The following is a 20,263-nucleotide window of genomic DNA, read 5'->3' on the forward strand; positions in this document are numbered from 1 at the left end:
GTTTCTACCTAGTAACTACATAGTCCCACCTAGTAATTTGCTATCCGATACCACCAAGTAACTACCTTGTCCTACCTGTTAAATATCTTGTCCAACCAATAACTATCTGGTTGCATCTAGTAACTACCTAGTACTACTTAGTTACTATCCAGTCTTGCCTAGTCCTCTGGCACACTACTAAGTACTTAGCACAGGGAGTTTGGGAAGCGCATGGGTTTTAACTGTGGGGAATCTGGATGTAAAACCAACTTATGGGAAGTCTTTTGGATCTCAGGGTTTCCCTGCTCTCCCTTCAGAGTAGTTATCTCTGGGTCCCAGTTCTCTTACTCCATGGCTCTGAAGGCAGCCTGAGAAGATTAACCAAGTCTAGTTTCTCGCCCATTCATGGACTATGTGCAGTTTAGCAGACTAGACAATTTAGGAGCAGCCCTTGCTGCTATAACTGCATCCTGCTGTAGTTACTTTTGGAAAAGGAATTCAGTTATTCCCGATGGGTGTTGTCTGCACCTCTGAACTTTATTTCCACCCCAGGTCTTCCAACCACTACCCAAGGGTTTTAAATCTTTCCCTAGAAACTCACAAATGAGACGAACACTCCATCCAAATGGAAAGAATCGAGTTTTTTTTAAAAAAAAAATTGAATTTGATTTCTTAACTCGAATTTGAGTTTAAAAAAAAATACCTAGCACTAAGTGTCAGGGATCTAATGCTGTCTATTCCTGGTCACGTGTCCTGGGGAGTTTCATGTGACTTATTTCATCCCTGGTGATAGTCAGGGCTGTGCTTTGAGGTCTTTTCCAGTGTAACTCAATACTCAGACATTAAGACTGGTGTCCATGGTAACATTCCAGCCCTTAAGAGACACGGTTCCTAAAGGACCCTGCTTCCACTCCTTCCTGTGTGTTCAAAGTAGATACACATTACTTTAGATGATGCTTTCAACCTTGGCTATCCCAGAGCCTGGCCTGGAGAACTCTGTAGAATGTCTGGGGATGAGTGGGACCTTTGGCATCTAGAATTTGATAAACCTGTCCATGTGATTCCAGTGCAGAGCCCAGGCTGAGAATTCCTGCTGCCAAGCCCTAGGGTTCTCATGCATTTCCTGGTCCATTCACACCAGAAAGAGGTCAGGTTGTGAGCTACTGCTACACCATGCCATAGGAAAGAAAGTTATAAAGCAGCATGCAGCAACAATGAAAACTACGTAGACAGGTAGAGTGGATACAAGTTCATATTCCACACTGATACATACAAATTTTCTCTAAAGTTACTGGTGACAGGCCCAGTGCCCTGTCTTTCAAATGCTTGGGACTCAAAGCATTTCACGCTTAAATCCATGATTGGATTTTGGAATCTCTTCAGATTCATGAGAAATCTTGGGAATGGGACCCAAGTCTGAATTTGAAATTCATTTATGTCCTATGTACACCTTATACACACAGACAACACAAATTTAGAGCATGCATTTTGACTGCAACCTGTCACAGAAGATCAAATGGACAACTTTCCATCTGTGTTGATACTATAAAAGTTTTAGACTTTAGGAAAATTGAGATTTTGGATTTTTGGTTTAGGGATGCTTGTAATACCAACAAATTCTGGGACCTTGTCCTCTGCGATAGTGACCCATGGAGTCCAGCGGGGAGGTCGAGAATTCTAACTTTCATCGGTGGGGCAGTAAATATAAGATAAACCTAACATCATCAGTGCAAGTCTGCACTTGATATCCCCAGAGTGCAAGCCAGCCCCCGCCCCCCTCCGCCGTGCAGATCCAAGGAACAAACACCTCGGCCATCCCAGAGCATAAAGGATATTTCCATTCAACGATGCTTATGCATGCCCTCCGGATGGGGTTCTTCAGAGTCAGGCAGAGCAGAGCACGGGGTGGCCGCGTGGCAGTTGTGCCACCCTGCTTCTTGGGTTTCCCGTACTGCTGCCGCTTCCGCTGCGTGGAACTGATAGTAGAGATGGTTGCGTTGCCAGCACTGCCCATTAGCTTGGCCTGCCGGGCGGCATCGATGGCTGCCTGCCAGGACAGCGCTGCTCCTGGAGTAGGGATGTGCTCGGGAGCGAGCCCTGCAGCTGCATTGGCATTCATGTTGGCATGAGCGGGGCGTGGGCTCCCATAGTTGGAACCTGCAACAAGAGAAAAAGGCTACCGTTACTATGGTGAAAAGTATGTTTGGATTCTAGACACAATTTTTGGGGAAAAAAAAAAACAAACTTTTTATCAGGCTGCTGCGGGAATTTGGGAGGCGACATACCATAAAACACTAATATGTATGCTGAGAACTACAGCCAGGAAATCTATTCTAGGCCTTGCCTAACTTAGTTCAACTGACCGTGAACATGTCGCTCTGCTCTTTGGTCTCACGGACTTGACTTAGGCACACAAGAGGTGAGACTGTGCTTTCCTAGCACTGAGATAGTGAGAAAGAGTACAGAGGAAGGGGAAATTAAGGCAACATATGGGCCTTAACATATTTATAAAAACGCACGAATAAAATGGTTACTTAAAAAAGAAAAGGGAGACTAGGCAGGGGTGGCGCACGCCTTTAATCCCAGCACTTGGGAGGCAGAGACAGGCAGATCTCAGTGAGTTCAAGGCCAGCCTGGTCTACAGAGTGAGTTCCAAGACAGGCTCCAAAGCTACAAGGAAAGAAGGAAAGAGAGAAATGAGGGTAGGGTATAGGACTTAGGAAGAAGGAAAAGTTAATGAGTGGCACACCAGCTCAGGAACCAACGATGCAAAAACACAGTACACTGCAGGGAGGATACCCTCAACACTGACTGGAGCTCCTACAGCAAAGACAAATGCAGTGCAGGGAGGCGCTAGGCTAAAGGAAGCTCCTATCCAGCCAAGTGATCTGGATGTTGAATGCCCCCCTCCAAGACCATACCAATGAGGTCCCAGGGAACACTCCTGGGAGTTATTGGGACCTTTGTGGTAGGGCCTGCCCCAAGCCACCTTCTTCCACCACTGAGATGATTAAGTCACTAAAATAACTTAGTTTTTGCTCAGTTAAGATGCGTCACTTATCTCATGCAATCAAAGGAGAGCCAAGCAACATGCTTGCCCAGTGCTCAGCACACTTTCCGGGTTCCAAAGTCTGTCTGTATTCCCCATCACAACAGCCACAGGCAATAAATTTCAACTGTAAGTCCAATGATTGACATCAGATTCCACAAAGGTGAGGAAGGGATACTGAGGCGTTTCCGGGCACAAGAGGAATGCTTATCATAGTAGATGATCGCTGTCTACTGTGGACAGAGGGGAAGGTGTGAGAAACGCACAGATGCCATCCACTCGTCACCCACTGGATAGAAAGGCGAGCACATCAGGCCTTCGTTGGTACCAGCTGTCATCAGCCACCTGCACAGCTGTTGTCTGCTGTCTGTAGCATTGGACCTGTGCTTTATTCCACAGATCCAGGTAAAGCGTCTCCATTGTACCCACTTCCCTGGCACACTCACCTCACCACACAACCCCCTCACTCTCTTCCCTTGCTCTGCCCAGTGTCTCCAGGCAGCTGCTGCACCCCAGGGACACAGAATATTTACCAGAATACCAGGCTTGTGAAGAACAGACCCCTCTGTCACAGCTTGTCATTTCTTGCCCTGCTCTCAATATATAGATGCCGAAGTATAAAGTAAGGAAGGTCCCAAGAAGGCTGGGAACTGGGTTTCCTTATTAAGACTCCAGAGCAGAACGCGAGGGCATGGGTTTGGATTAGTCAAGGCAGCTGAAGCAGAGCTGCTCTCCTCAGCGGCAAGATAAGTGCCTTCATTCGACACACAAGAAAACAAAGGAGCACATGACTCACTAAAGGTCACAAAACGAGACAGTGGAAGATTCGGCTGCACTCAGAACTCACCGTGAACTGCCACACTAGACCCCTCCCTCCTCAGCTCCTTCAACACTGTACACACATGCACACGTGTGTGCACACAGCCCAGGAATACATCTGCACCTCCTGGTATTTCTGGGCAGAGGAGAAAGTGATGGATACCTATATTTAATGAGCACCATCTCCAATACTAACACCTATGGTGACTTCCCAGGGACCTCCCTGGTGACTGAGAGTGGAAAGTATCCCTGTTTCATTTTCTTGCACTGGCGTGACCAATTCCAAAGTAGCCCTGTGTTCCATCTTGGTTTGGCAAACTGGGCTGTAACTTAATTCTTCCCTGCTTTCTGTTCTATCTGTGGCATGCAAGCTTGACATTCTAGACTCTATTTGGCATTGGCAGAATTTAGTGGATGCTGTTTTAGCTCCTGGACTGATCTTTCCCCCACATCTATAAAAGCAGCCATGTTCCCCTACTGGCAGCCTTGCGGCACCCCAATTTCCTACTCATGTCAATGCATTACAATGGCCTTCAGTCGAGGACCACCGTTGTTCACATAGCAGTTGTGAACAAACCAAGCAGTGCTAGGGCTCTGGGATGACTCTTAAGACGAAGGTGGAAAGCATTAGTGTAAAAACTGGCAAGGGTTCCTGGGCACCTTAAGCAAAAGGCAGGGTCTCCCTGAACAAGCCAAGGGGTCCACCAATGTCAAGGCCTCTTGTACGGACTCCTGAGCACCCTCATACTTCATAGGGTTCCTTATTTATATTGAGAGCCATTTTCATAACACCAGGATACCTATGGAACATGCCATCTGGAGAAAGCACATACGCAAGGGCCTGAGAGTGCAGGGGAAAGTAATTTCAACTTGTCCCTGGCCAGGGGACAAGAATACAGTTATCTTCAAATACTGCTACGGCCTTTGAGTGATAAAGGGCACTTCCATCATAACTGTCCACATGCAGAAAGGTAAGAAGTGTATTCTCCAAGGTCAGTCTCCATGAGGGCTGTGGAGACTGTGACCTTGGTCTCTCCAAGTCACTTTTCCATCCGGACCTGAGGTTCGAGGCGTGCCTCTAGGAGCACTCACAATGAGAACTACAACCATCCAGGAGTCCCAGGAGTGTGGAACGCCCATCTTTGTAGCAAGGATTCTGAGTCCAAAGTAACACCACGAAGGTAGGGCAGCCTGCATTGTTTCTCTGATGCTTTTTGTTAGCACAAAATCACCACCCAACACAAAGACCAATTTTCAAATTATAAGGCTGATTCAAAGCTTTGCCTCCTGGCTGCCAGCTGAACTGATGCCACCGGTTAAGTCTGATCTGGCTCTAGCCTTACTGGGCTATATCCATGGATGCTCTGGTGCCCAAGAAAATCCCAGAATAGCAGCTCAGCAAACCAGGCCACATGGAAACAGGTACGAAGTCTAGAGCATATTCTGCTTATCCTATTTGTCCGGTGACTGGGCTCCCTTGAAAACAGCCACATCCATGCCTACTACATGCAGGTAATTCCTCTTCTCAGAAGGACAAGGACACAAACAGGTTCCCATCACAGACCCCTTACCCTCATACCACCCTGCCCTGCAAGGGCCTAGAGAGACATTCCAGCCAGGGAATGGACAGGTGCATCCTCACTTCCTCCCAGGCAGTGATGGAACAATGGCGTGGTTTGTTTTCATTCACTCCCCCCTCCAGAGGATGCTCAACATCTATTGCTGTGATTATAACAATAACAATGTCCTGATAACCAACAACATCGTCCTGGTTTGTATCGCAGGCATTTCCTGGGGGCTCATACGTTTCATCCTCATCACATGAAGGTGGCAGACCTTCAAGGGGTGGGACCTGATGAGAGGGACTTGACTCACTGGGGATATGTCCTTGAGGGAATATAATAACCCGCCTCTTCCTGTCCTTTGCTTTCCAGCCACTGTGAGGTGAAAGGTGCAAGACATACTCCCTGAACACAATGCGGTGCCTCCCACAGATCTGAAAGCAATGAGCCAATGGGCCATGGATTGAATCTTCTAAAGCTGTGAGTCTCTGGCAGTTTCATGGTGACAGAGAGGTAACCGACATGAAATAGACCACAGGCAACCATTAAAAGCTTCCTTGATGGGTTCTGTCCATTTACACTGTGAGCACTGAGTCCTTCCACTTGCTCCATGGACAGCGGAGGAGCTCTGAGGGAACGGAGGTGATCAATGGTTTCTGCCTCCTGTGCCACCACTCTAGTCCAGGCCACCATCCACTGCCTGCCCAGAAACGCTGCAGGAACCCCTGACATTGCTCTCATTACCAGACTCCCCATCTCGAGCGCAAGCCCCACTCATAACCTGTCGCCATGCTCTTTGGGGAAATACAAACAGTAAACCAGGCCCTCGCATTCTCCTGCTTCAATCATTTTCAAACCCAAACTCTTTGTCGTGTTTCTTGAAGCCTGTGCATGCCGGCCCAGGCCAACTCCCCTGAGCTTATTACATCCGGGACTCCTCTCATCCCTCACACATGCCCGGTTCTTGCCTGCCACAGTGCCTTCACATGTTCTCAGAATGTTCTTCCCTCTGCTCTTTGCTTAGTGGTTCCATTACATACCCCAGAGCTGGCTTTAACAATTCTGCCTTAAAACCTCTGATCCAAGGAAGCAGAACCCAACCTGTAGCTTCCAGTATTCCCACCCCCCCCCCTTCCTCCATGCCACCCTTAAGTAAAGACGCAGATCCCCAATGAGCCATAAACATAGAAGAGGTATGAGCTTCAACAGCACAGCCATCTTCGTTGGTCATGTGCCTTCTGCCACAAATAGAGCTGGTGAGTCCTGAAGAATACCCTAGTTCAGAAGGCAGTTCACCCCAGGAAGGAAAAGCTGCAAAATGATGTCCTCCTAGAGTCTGATGTCACTCAAGAGTCTCTGAGCACACAAAGGACTTCTTTTGGGCAGAAGCCACCCAAGACCTGCGCAAACATCTCTCGGGATTTTACATATGTCGATTCCCCATGATGACAAGGGCCCCATAGTCCCCTAAAAGCACAGTAGTCATCCTCAAGCAGGAGCTGCACTGGCTTAAACCAGGACAAACCTGGTGGCTAAAGTACAAGAGGACCCTGTCTCCTAGTCTTGAATCAGCCAAGACTGCCTATAACCAGTTCAGAGCAGCTTCTCCATGGATGACCCCGGTGGGCCTTCAAGGGTCACCCTGTGGCATGGAGCGACAGGCTATCTTACTGGACTACAGAGGCAAGGAGCTGAGCAAGGTTCAGTCTCCATGACGCCAGAATTCCTAATGCAGCTCTGAGACTGAACAACTGAGACCCAAAGTGAAGTTTACCCAGGAGGGGCGGGGATCTGCTCGCTGATACAGAGCTTCAGGGTCCTGCCTGCAGCGTCCTAATCTCACAGGGCACAGAGGGCTGCGATTTCCCAGCTTCCTGACCAAATGCAGTCCCCTCCACCACGGTGCTGCTTGAGTGTCACTCCTACAAGCCCATCCTAGGGCCTCCTCCCGCAACCCTTCCTGCTCACTCTAAATGCTTCGAATCCTGCATCAAGTACTTTTCTTCCTAAAGTGGCCACGGCAACTCAAGCCATGTCACCCTACTGCAGCAAGCTGTACAGTGCAGCTCAGGGCATGTCACCCTAACTGCGGCGACCTGTGCAGTGCAGCTCATGGAATGTCACCCTACTACAGCGAGCTGTGCAGTGCAGCTTTGTTGCTGTCGTTTGGACCTGGGGTTTTTACTTTCTGAGACGGAGTCTCACTCTACAGACCAGGCTGAGCCCAGAATTCACTATATAACCCAATCTTGTCAAACTAAACGCAATTCTCCAGCCTTAGCCACTCAAATACTTAACCCAATCTGGTCACAAACCAAAGGCAGTTCTCCAGCCTCAGCCACCTAAATTCTGGGATTACAGGCATGAGCTACCATATCTAAGTCCAATTATAACTTTTAAAATAGTTAAAATGGAACATCATTTTGAATGACCCAATATGGTAGGTACCAGGCAAATGTATCTGTAGATCACATGAAATGTCTCTGGTACAACTAAGGAAGTACATTTTAAGTTCTATTTCATTTCAATTAATCTCCACCTGAGTAGCCACATGAGTCTGGAGACTACCACGCCGGGCAGTACTCAGGGAAGTGCATGGTGAAGACTGGAGTGTGAGGTAGGAAAGGGAGATTATTAAGCACTTGATTCTAAGAGGGGGAGGGGAGCAGCCAAGAACCGGTCTGGACATGATAGATGGGTGGCTTTTCTGATCTTGAAATAACCACTGCCTGCAAAAAGACCGAACAAAGAATAAGGATTCCCAGATCCAACAGACAACAAGGCCGTGACTACCTTTACCTCACCCACACTCAAAAGATAAGTATGGGACGATTTTCCTCAATGGGCAGAGAGAAACCTGATAGTGGTCCTCAAGCTGAGAGGGGAGGTTGAAATGAAAACCTCCCTTGCATGCATCAGTCTTGGTGCTGTGCACCCAAACTACTTGAACGCAGTACAGCGGCATCCCAACTCTTCCTAGTCTTTCCAGAAGAGATGACGCAGCCCACAGCTATCATATTGGCTCCATAAGGGACAGCAAAGGGCAAGGGCATCTGCAGCATCTCCCCCACTCAGTAGGTCAGCACTGCCTTTAATAGAGCACCTTCCTCCAGTGACCCGCCAAAGGCAGGAGGGAAGGCAGGTGGAGAACCTGAGCATTCCGAAGGCCACACTAACCAGAAAGCGGTCATGCCAACAGCACCCACACCTCCTCAGACGCAGTACAGAAACCTCTTCTCTACACTTCTGGTAGCACAACAACTCAAGAAGGTGACAGAGGAGAAGAAACCCCAAAAGAGAGTCCCACGGAGGAAAGCCATCTGCTCCTGATCAAGGTTAACCTTTCCGCAGTAGATACTAATCATAATGCCACTTTATCCTTGGTACCAGCAGGCATGAAGGGGAAATCCTGCAGATGCATGAAGCTAAATCTGAGGCTTCAACTGCTCAGGGCAAACCACAAGAACAGTAAAATACTCCTTTGTGTTTCCCCTGGCATGGAGGAAAGGGAGACCTCCACTTCTGCTGCTTACCACCACCACCGAGAGACAACGCACCTAAACTCGGTGAGTTCACTGAGTCTACTGAATGTCAGCATTTCCGGCGCTGAAGTTAATAGAATTGGCTCTGCCTGAGGACAGACATCACGCTGGACAAACAGGAAGTCTTTGGGGTAGCTGGTGTCTGGGGACAGTGACATAGCAGCTTGGCAAAACCCTGCAGGACGGCTGAGAGTTCAACCCTTATAACTTTCACGTTTTATTACACTTTCCAAATTCTGCACATTGAATGATTCTTTGGTAAGGGAATTACAGATTCCACCAGAATTACCACAGACACACCAGTGCCAGACTCCTGTCCCACTGCCGAAAGCCCCGTCTAGAGGGGGCACAGGTCCACCTGGCAAACACCTGCGTGCTGTCACAGAGAGGAGCAGGGAGTTCCACACACCCTCTACATGAACTCCTGGCAACTTTGTGCCACCTGCTGCCAAGGCTGTAGACACACAGCCAGGGGTTCCCAGCAGAGGCGTTCCAGGACAGAACTATGTGGGCTGAAGGTGACCAAGGTTGGAAGGAAGCTAAGAAGAGGCCAGATCTTTTCATTTCTCTTTCTATGTGGTCCAGAGACAATTCTGCTCCCACTGATGCACACCCATGAAAGAGATCAGGACGGCATATCAGAAGTGAGGCATGCTCCTATATCTGCCCGGACACCTAGTTGGACCAGGTCTCCTAGGGACTATCTAGCCAGCCACAAGATGTGGAAGAAGTCCAAGCAGAACCAGACATCAGAGAGGGCACGTGTCTTGCCATGAGCTGCACAGCTATGTGGTCTCACACTACTGTGTAACATTTTCCTGAAGATGAAAACATTCCATTTAAGGGAAAGCTTCTTAAGCAGAAAGGTAAACAACTCAGAATAGCTTCAGGAAGTCCCTGAAACTGACCAGATTCACTAAGCTCCTCCTTGCCAGAGTAAGCAATAAAAGCTTAGAGTCCCGCTCTATGGTAGAAAGCTGAGCAGCAAAGAAGACTCTGAAAAGAGAAAAATTGCAAAGACTCTGCAACCAGACCATTACCTGGAAGAAGCATAAAAGAAACAAGCTGCCCTAAAGAGCTTTAGACCTGAGGCATCTGGACAGGACACTCGCAGCCTGCAGGGTGTACACTGTGCTCTGTTCCAAGCTTTGTGGGCTATCATCTACACTGGGGTAAGCTTTGGTGATGCAGCCGTCTTTGGGTCATTTTCTGCTCCTGTGAGAAACCCCTCACCCCTACTCCTGTGAGTAACCCAAATAAAATTCATTGGTTCACTAAACTCACCAAACTGGACTTTGATGGTCTACTTTCTTGGGCCTATTGTGGGTTCCCTATCTGGGGCAAGTAGACAAGTGTGTTGCTTCTCACCAGGGAAAGTTTTGTCACACAACCTGCACCCAGGCCCCCGAGTCTATAAAGAACCAAGTAAACAGACATTGCTCTGGGCCTTATCTACTGTTCTGAAAGGCAGAATTAGCAATGCATTCCTTGCAGAACAACCCAGAGTACTAACTGAGATTGTGTATCTGAAAGTTCTACCCAAATAGTAACAGCTATTAATAAGAACTTTCCAGATACCCACACAGAGAGCCTCAGGTCACAAAGGAAGGCTACCTTCTTTCAGAGAAGAGAAGCATGAACAGTGTTTTACTATTATTTAGTATTTTCCCTATACAATCATTTGGGTTAAGCACCATCTCTTTAAATTGTTGCGTTCCACATGCACAGGTCAAGTGTCAGTTTGTGAGAGGAAACAAAATAACAAAGAGATCCAGAACCCATAAAATGCTGCTCCCTTTCCAAGAAGTCCATCAAGGAAAGGCTCTGAAATTGTTCCACTTCTGGGGCTGCATGGCCGAGAGGGGAGGTGCTACCCCTCACATTGCCACACTGGAAAACAATATATGTACAGAAACAGAGCCACTCGGGCCTGCTTGTCTTTCTCCTTGATGTCTCTCATCCTCACTAAGGTGGAAGAAAGACACATCAGTCCCTTGTTGCTTCCCTTTCCCGGTACATGTAATAATGACGCTACGTACATTACATTTACAATGATCACATCCATTTGTCTTGTTAACCCCCAAAACCTCTGCCAACAGGCAGACAACAAGGTGGGAGGCAAAAACAAAACCAACATCAATAAACCCGCAGGTAGACAATAAGCTCCTTTCCAATATAAAGCTCTCTGGATCTAGTCTGTCCCCGTGTTTGGTGGGAAGACCAAGATCAAAATCTCTGCGCTCTAAACCCCATTCCCAGCCCCTTCCCTTCTGCTCTGCATTCACCCCTGCAAGTCCTATCCTTAGCTCTCCTCCTTTTCAGAAAGAAATACTAAAAACACTGTAAGAAGCCCTCAGGGTCAGGCACCACTTGGCTCTCACATTCTCACCAACCAGTCTTACCCTACCAATGCCTCTCCTGCCCATTATTTAAGCTAAGTGTCTCTACTTCCCCTCCCTAAATGACAGTAGGGCTCTTTCTAATGGAGAAGCAGTACCCAGCTTCCCTACTCATTGCCTTCTGGTAGCATGTGCACAGGAAGTCACAACCTCCTGAAACCCTATGCCTAAGAGCCGAGGGCAACCCGTGGGCATTCATCTAGGAAGAGCAGGAAAGAAGACTCCATCCTGCGCTCGCCATAGTTTACATGGAAGTGAACAAAGCCAGAGAGACACTGTACAACAACTAGTGCGTCCAGGATCAGAAGAGAGTAGCAGGTGTTGGCAAAAATACAGAAAACAGAACCACCGCACGTCTTGCTGGCCGTGTGAAACACGGTAAGCCACTGGAAAGCAGGGGGCAAGTTCCTCAGAAAACTAAATATTTGATTATTACCTGACCCAGCAGCTCCACTAGTGGGCAAACACCCAAAATTCTTAAGAGGCAAAGGCTCCAATGGGTATTTGCGAACCAGGGCTCACAGCAGCATTATTCACAAGAGACCCCAGACAGCACACGTGCCCATCGAGGGATCAATGGGTTATCAAGATGTGGCCTGCACTGGGATATTGTTCAACCCTGGATAGGATACTCTGACACGTGCTTCAACATGAGGGAAAACACTGTGATATGCAAAATAAGCCAGATATAAATTCCATTCCTGCATATTATACAGGACTGTCCCCTGAATCAAACGGTCTTCATCAAACCAGATGTGCCCATTTACAAAAGATAACCACAGCTGGACTTGGACTGCTGCCATTCCGTCAGAGGAGGAAGTAGGAATGGTCACTGGACATGGCTTGTACGTCCAGACACTCATCCTAACCAGTTGTATGAGATTCCACCCTAATTGCTCATGGGGTTTTAGGGAGGGCTGCAGTAAACAGGCCAGGGAAGACACACACGGGGGCATCCGTCTGTGCAGCTGTGGGAAAGCCATCACCCAGGCTAGTACAGACTCTCCAGTTTACTGTTCTGAGATCGTCCAAGCTCCTATTGTAATCCTCACCAATGCTATGTACATAAGCCCCCCCCCAAAAAAAAACCCTTATAACTCAAATAAGAAAGCAGAAGCTTGCACTTTAAGATACCCAAGTCATCCTTCCGGCAGGAATAACGAGAATTTGCACCCACACTGAAGGGAGCCCAGGCCCTGCCCTCCACAAGCACTTCCTGGGAGCTTTCAGCAGTGACACCAGGACCAGGGAAGGATTCAAAGCATCTTGGTTATAAATTACTTTCAAATATCAAATAAATCATACATGCAGATGCACAAACATGCCTTCACAAGTGAGTCGAACCAGACTCCTGTCTAAATACGTCTCAAGCGCCATTAAACACCAGACGTCAGAGCCTCAGCTGGGTATCGTTCCAACTTCGGTCTCATCCAACACTACTGCAGGGTAGACCAAGGCACAGGCACTGCACCCCTCTGGCACCTCTCCTAGAACTGGCCCATTGGAGCTGGCCCACATTGCATAGGAAAATAGGCAAAAAGGAAAAATATCAGCCCAAGACCCCCCCAAGACCAACTTCTCTGCACAAAGGAGGTTTATTTGCCCATGAAGAATAGAGGGCAGGGAATAAGAGACAAAGACAGGAGATAGAGGATGAGGGAAAAGGGGAACGGGGCAGGGATATTTGTCCTAGAGGGGAACAAAGGACTGCCTCTGGATAGAGGGAAGACAGGCATGGCACATGGGGAAATGGCATTTATGAAGGTACAAAGGGAAAAGCCAGTGTTAGGATGAGGTGTTTAACTTCAATTGGCTATGCTAATTAGGTGGGCCAATGGGTTTTGATTACTGAGCTTCAATACTTTGATAGCTGGACCTTGATAGTCAGCCTCAGGAGGAGGAAGTAGACAAATAAGGGACTAGACCTTGGAGACTAGCTTTCGGACTGTAATCTATTGGGTTTTAGCAAGACAGAGGGCATTAGGAAGGAAGGACCAGGGCTGCTGGATCCATGCTCGCCACACTCGAGCTGGCCAGAGTCCCTTCTCTGGTGACAGATGAAGGAGTACCTTTTCATTTCTACATCCTGACAACTCAAACCTGGGAACTGAGGCATCATCGCCACCGGTGACAGTACATTGAGGCAGAGAGACGCCTGTGGCCTTATCCAGTGACACCCGGGCTAGGGCTGACTTGTCTGCCACCAACCCTCCAACTTCTTGGGCACCTTAAGCCCACACTGGTGATCCCCTGCACTCAGGAAATTCCTGAACGCTCTCTCCGCCTGCATCTCACCCTCCCTGTGCTCCCAGTGGCCCTCTTCCTTCTGCTCAGATTGTTCTGATGCTTCATGGACCCAGTCATATTGGGGGTCCCTCTACTCCAACATCCCTTCCTCCTTTAGGACAGGGGAAGCATTTGATGCCTTCATCTTCGGGTGTGGCCAAGGCTTGGGACAATGGATATCACCAAGTAGAGTGTCCTTGGAGATCCTAGTTCCTACTAAGGCAGAGGCACTTCTGTGCTGCTTGGCTTTTCCTTTGTCCCAACTGCTTAAAACAGCCAAGTCAGAAGGCAGCCGCAGAGGAGTGCAGTGGACAGCTACCCTGAAGACGAAGGTAGCGGTCCGAAGGCCCCATTGCTCTGCATCTCAAAACAGATTGTACAAAGTAGAAACAAGACCTGTAGCATCTATAGAGCTCTTCAACCTGTGACTTTGTCCCCTTGTTTATGTTCCTCTTCTCTGTGTCCTCATGGTAATCAGAAGGGCTATAACCTTTAAGACAAAGTGTATCTGGTCTCATTCTATGAAGACAACAAACACTGGAGAATAGAGTGTCGCATGTGGAAATGCTTGAGTTTAGGGCGATTGGACAGCTAATGATAACAGTAACTACCGTCCCAAAGGAACGGCAGCATGACTAGTGGTTAGAGGCACAGCTGATGATCCTGAAGCCCCCAGGGCCTGTTCTGAAGTGCCAATCATTAGCCCCATGACCTCAGCATGCTGCTCAGGCATTTTAAGACATGATGAGCACTTAGCCTGGCACAGCATCTTCCAAGGTCCCTGTGGCACTGTTGGCACTCTTTTGTGATTATGAAGACTTCTGGTGCCCGGAGCTATAAAAATGAAGGAACATTCAGGGATGGAGTCTGAGATGGCTCAAGACATGGACTTATCCAGTACCTAACTCATACCCATAATTCCAATGAGGTGCACATGATTCCAGCCATCCCCACTTCCCGGAGAACATTTTCTCTTGAGTCAATTTTTTTTTTTTTTTTAGCAGAGCAGGGTACCTGGATCTCATCTTCTCTCTCCTAGGAAGCCCCCTGAACAAGTACATAAGACCCCTGAACATGGTCACCTCCCTCCTGCGTGCAGTTACTCAGCAGCAGACAAAAGCTCACCAAATGATCTCCAAGGTCCTGCATGCTTTCCTGACACTCAGATTCTAGAATTCTCATGTGGGTGGTAGAGGAATTTATTGTTTGGAACATGCTGTCAAAAGGACTCAGCTTCCCAGATGGATGTGGAGGCCCCTACACACCCACACCCACTCCGAAGTCCCTCCTTGAATGATGACATAAACTTGACTGCAAAGTCCCTGCTGTGTCCGTCAGGCACTTGCCAAGGTGTTCCTCGATCTCCGAGGCAGGACTCTGAGACCGACCCGCGCGGCTTTACACGGCACTGGAACTGGTTTATCTGCTCTCCCTGGCAGCTTCCTCAGGAGAAAGAAGCAGAATAACAACCTCTACACTCAGTGGGCGGCTGAAGGAGCCCCTGCTTTTAGAATGAAGCATGGATGCTCAACACAGCTTTGGTTCCTGTGGTCCCTGCTGAAGACTCTGCACCCTAAGCACCATGACAAAAACATGGGGTGCTTATGAAACTATAGAAGGAGCTCAGATTCATGATGGTAAGTGCTTGGCCCAACTTCCCTGTGCTATGGAGAAATTATGACTTCAGGGCAGTGACCACACAGCTGGGTAAAGGGATCCCCATGGGAAAGAGTATGCAGCTCCTTTACATTCAAGAAAGGGGCCAGTGAGGCAAGGCCCTTCCGTGACCACAGACTTGATCTTAATTAAGAAAGCTGTTGTGCACACACAGACACATGTATGTCACCAATGAAGCATGTGGAGGCATGGAGTATTGTCACTCTCGTCTGTGAAGCTCGAGGCCTTTGCTATAGTTTCTGCACATCTTAGTACAGCTGCAGTCTGTAGCCCTACTCAGGTAGAACCTACAGTAGATCCCGGTCCCCTCCCAGTGTGTAGCCTCACAGGACAAAGTACAGGATAAGGGACCCAGAAGTGTGTGCATGACTCCCAGGGTCCCCTCACAGCAGGAGCAGTGGATGATGAGGTTATACAAAACAGTCGCTGCTCAGGGAGCTACAACCTACTGGGAAAGACTGACCACAGCTACAGTCACCTATCCAGACACCTACAGTCACACACACACACACACACACACACACACACGCACAACCACGCATGCACTAACACACACATGCACAGACACCTACAGTCTCACTCACACACACACATGCACACACACACACACACACACACACACACACACACACACACACACGTACACAGGGAAAGATGATTGCCCATCCAGGAACATTTTTCTTTCAGTCTGTGGCTTAATTTGGACAGGAAGCTGAAGCAGTCAAGGCCAGATTAGCTGAAGGTTAGCTACAGGCAGCTGGAATTTCTGATTAGTGGCTGGCCAGAGTTTGAGGCCATCCCTTCTCCAGACTGTGGCTTAGTGTGTCAGTGACAGCTGTCCCCTCCCCTTCACTCATGGCTCCTATATCCCATATCCAAAAGCCTGACTCAGATAGGAGAATAATCTAGGAAATGCAGGTGGCATTAGTAGAAAGATGTGTATGGGAATTGGGCATTTACTTAGACTCAACTCTGTATGCTTCTCAGCTCTCTATAACCGCAGGATATTCCCTAAATTAACTTAACCTTTTAGACACTGAGCGTTCTTATCAGTAAAATGGAACAACATAATATAATAAGGGTCAAATGTGGAGCATCCATGCTCATGCCTGCTCACTGAAGGCTAACTATTCCACAGCAACATTGTCTCAGGCTGACATGTATTTACATGTGCTAAATATGCAGCCATGTCCTCCTTCCCAGACACTGCAGGATGCCAGCTGTCCTGCCGCCACCCCTCACAGCCCCTGCACAGCAGGATCAGACCACCTGTCCCAAACAGAACAAAGAGCATCTCAAAAGATCCTCCTCTCATTGCCACACCCTGGGCTACAAGAATTACCGCAGGGCAGAAGCCCATCTCAGTCTCCACTCACAATCCATTACAGATCATCCCAGGCACAGAGAGACATACTTATACCTGGTCAGCAGCTTCCAGTATTTTACCATATCAGATATAAACTGGAGCATACCTAAAGTTTCACATGAGCCACTGCCCGAGTTACACATAACCCACAAGTACACGCAGCTCACAGGGTAAAGCCAGTTTCTTTCATTTGACCCAAGGAACTTGCTGCAGGACCTGGAGGAAGTGGACAGGCAACAGAGTGGTGCCCTGCCATCTTTCGTTTACACGACTGTCTCCCTTTAAAGTAACTGGTACCCAGGAGCCATGCTCCCTAAGCCTCATCTTCCCTTTTAACAGGCTCCAGGCAGTTTCACTGCTCCATGAGCTGAGGAGAGAAAGCCCAATGAAGATACCAGTTGAGAAGGCACTGGGGGCAGACTCAGTATGGCAGAACTGTGAGGGTCCCAGAGAGCACCTGCCCTCATCACCAGCCCCCATACTTGGTATAGAGAAAGCAAGCCTCTTGCTGTAGGCTCTACTTAGGCCAAGTAAAATCCACACTCAAACCCAGGACTCCAGATCCATGGATGCTATTCCATTAACCCAGGGTGGAGTCTGAGGCTAAAAGGCACAAAATTAGATGCCTTGCTATCAAACTGCCTTAAGCTGGCCAACACCTGTTGTTGATTGAATAGAAATTTCCAGTCCCAAAGGAGACCATGTCCAAATTGCTGTTCTGATTATCCAAATGGAGTGGATGTAACCACCTAGGTCCTTACCAAGAGTCGGGAGAACAGGGAGCAGAAGCTAACATGCTAGCCTGGTGGACAGAGAGGGTGCGCCTTCCAGAAGCTGGAAAGATGGAAAAAGAACTTGCCCCCCCACGGCATCCTGAGGAACCTCGGGTCTTTGGACGCATTGAGATATGTGTTCTCCAAAAGTGAAAGATGGTAAATCGATGCTGTTAACCACATCTTCCCTGACTTGTTACGACAGCAGAGGAAAAGGACACACCCTGCACCCCTCTGGGTAAAATCTGTAAACTGAAAAGCAGCAGGTTGGAATGGAGTCATATTTTCAAGAGGTGCTGGTTTTTCGGCCAGAGAGAATGTGGACCTCAAACTCTGGTTTCAAACAGGAAGAACTCACTCTCCAGTTCTGCTGGGGCAGAGCTGGGCCAGCTAGCTTTTCAGTAAGCAATCCCCAGAGTCTGAGAAAACGTGGACCAGAAAGAAGAGTCTCCCAGTATTGACTTAAATGAACCAAGGGGACAGGGTGAAGCTCAATAGTAGAGCACATGTGAGCATACAGAAAACCCCAGGCTCATCTCGTGGCTGAAAACAAAACCAAACCACTAGCCTATTTCACATTTATTTATTATTTATTGAGGGAGAGAGAGAGAGCGGTCAGAGGACAGTTTGCAGGAATCACTTCTCCCCTTCCACCATTCGTTTGGCTGCAGAGGCTTGGTGGCAGGCATGTTTTTCTGCTAAGCCATTTCATAGACCCCAAAATGTTTTCTTTTAAAAGGGCATTTCTTAAAATATGATAGAAAATATCCAGCATTGGAAAATATCAAAGAAATACACTACAGTCAGCTACTACCTCACACCCATTAAGGTGGCTGCTATTATCAAAAGACAGCAAAGAAGTGTTGGGGGAGGGCATGGGGAAGTTGGAAGCCTTGTGCAGTGCTGGTGGGAATGTGAAGTGCTATGCTGCTGTAGGAAATGCATGGAAGCTCCTCAAACACACAGAGATAGAGCCACCCTATGGTCCAGCAACGCACTGCTGGGTATGGATCCGAAAGAACTGAAGGCAGAAACTCAAAGCGATGCTTCACCCCGATGTTCATACGGTAACGGAGGGGTGAGAATAACCCAACTGTCTATCGAGAGCACAAGCCCCAGCCTGTGATTCCATGCACCGGAGGGAATATTGCTCCGTCTCAAGGGTGATGGACGACGACACATGCCACAACTGAGACCAACTGAGGGCATTACAGGAGGTGTAACACGCCAGTACCAAAAGACAAGCCTGGGACGCCTGCAGCGTTTGCCGTCCTAGGAACTACAAGTAACACTGCGGTTCCCAGGGCTGGAGAGAATGAGCTACGGATCCAAGTTCAGGTTTCCAAGATTCAAGTTTTCTGATCATGTTTTTCCCAACAGTTGAATATACTTAACACTACTAGACTGTATACATAACTATCCAGATGGTGGAGTTCATGCTTTGTGCTCTTTACTGGAAAATGAAATGATATTACATCCTAAAACTCTCATTCCAGTAGCACCAAAAACTCAAAGACTCTTACAGTGCATCAAGATCTTGGGCCTGTCCTCTGTGCCCAAATGTACCACCACCTATTTTATGTAAGTGTTCACCTCCCACAAACAGCCAAGAGTTCCCCTTGTATAGGAACTAGATGTCATTCCAAGTACCTCGTTGCAGGGAGGCCACTAGTTTGTTCCCAGCTGTTAGTCCCAAAATAATCACACAGAAACTGTATTAATTAAATCACTCCTTGGCCTATTAGTTCTAGCTTCTTATTGGCTAACTCTTACATATTAATTTAACCCATTTCTGTTGATCTGTGTATTGCCATGCGGCTGTGGCTTATAGGCTAAAGTTCCATTGTCTGTTTCTGGCAGGGCTACATGGCTTCTCTCTGACTCCGCTCTTCTTTTCCCAGCATTTACAGTTTAGTTTTCCCCACCTATCTCTGTCCCCCTATAGCTCTGCTATAGGCCCAAAGCAGTCCCTTTATTCATTAACCAGTAAAAGCAGCACATAGACAGAGGACCTCTCACACCACCTCATACTGGTGCCTAGCTGTATCCATGGCAGGGCCCAATAAACAGCTGCTGATTCAGTTTTCCAAGAGTATGACCTTTGCCTCCTACTAACAAATCCTAATCCTCAAAAAGTATAGCACAAATAATAAAAACCTAGAGACAGATATTGGAATTCAAGATGAAGCTCAGAAAAGCAAAGGCCTTTTACCAAATCTTCAGACCAAACGGGCGAGATCCTGTCTCCACGAATCCTCAGACTCCACACTCCAGTGAGTTCCTATCTTTTCCCCTTTATATTCCTCTCTTTGCCCAGCCGTATCACTCCTGTCTCCACTTTCCTAGTGCTGGGATTAGAGGCGTGTGACTTCCAAACACTGGGATTAAAGGTGTGAGCCACCACCACCACCTGGATCTGTTTCTGGATTGACCTTGTGTAGCCAACGGTAGTCTTGAACTTACAGAGGTTCGTCTGCCTCTGCATTGGTCTGGGGTGCAACAGCATTGGTCTGGGGTGCAACAGCGTTGGTCTGGGGTGCAACAGCGTTGGTCTGGAGTGCAACAGCGTTGGTCTGGGGTGCAACAGCGTTGGTCTGGGGTGCAGGCTCTGTATTTCCACCATCCTGACTCACTAACTGCAGCAGAGCGCCAGGTCTACCTGTTCCACAAAGAGACTGAGGAACCCCTCCACACTACATTACACAGAACAAACGCCTCAACTACACCCTACCAGTTGGAATGTTGGCTTCCCAGAAAGCAGTTAAACCAACTTGAGGACAGTGAAGGATCCCGCTCCTCAGGTCCACAGTG

The 20,263-nt window shown here is 48.1% G+C and overlaps 1 protein-coding gene across 7 annotated transcripts in view; it reads right to left on the reverse strand.

The window, feature by feature from the left end:
- Window positions 1-20,263, reverse strand: part of Cacna1c (calcium voltage-gated channel subunit alpha1 C) — a 562,276-nt gene that overhangs the window by 506,431 nt on the left and 35,582 nt on the right. For all 7 annotated transcript variants that reach the window (XM_026788226.1, XM_026788225.1, XM_013352952.2 and 4 more), the window contains exon 2: window positions 1,815-2,136. In XM_026788226.1, the coding sequence (XP_026644027.1) occupies window positions 1,815-2,136 (322 nt within the window). The remainder of the gene's footprint in view (window positions 1-1,814; window positions 2,137-20,263) is intronic.

This window comes from Microtus ochrogaster, unplaced genomic scaffold (genome assembly GCF_000317375.1).
Source record: "Microtus ochrogaster isolate Prairie Vole_2 unplaced genomic scaffold, MicOch1.0 UNK1, whole genome shotgun sequence".
NCBI classification, from domain to species: Eukaryota; Metazoa; Chordata; class Mammalia; order Rodentia; family Cricetidae; genus Microtus; species Microtus ochrogaster.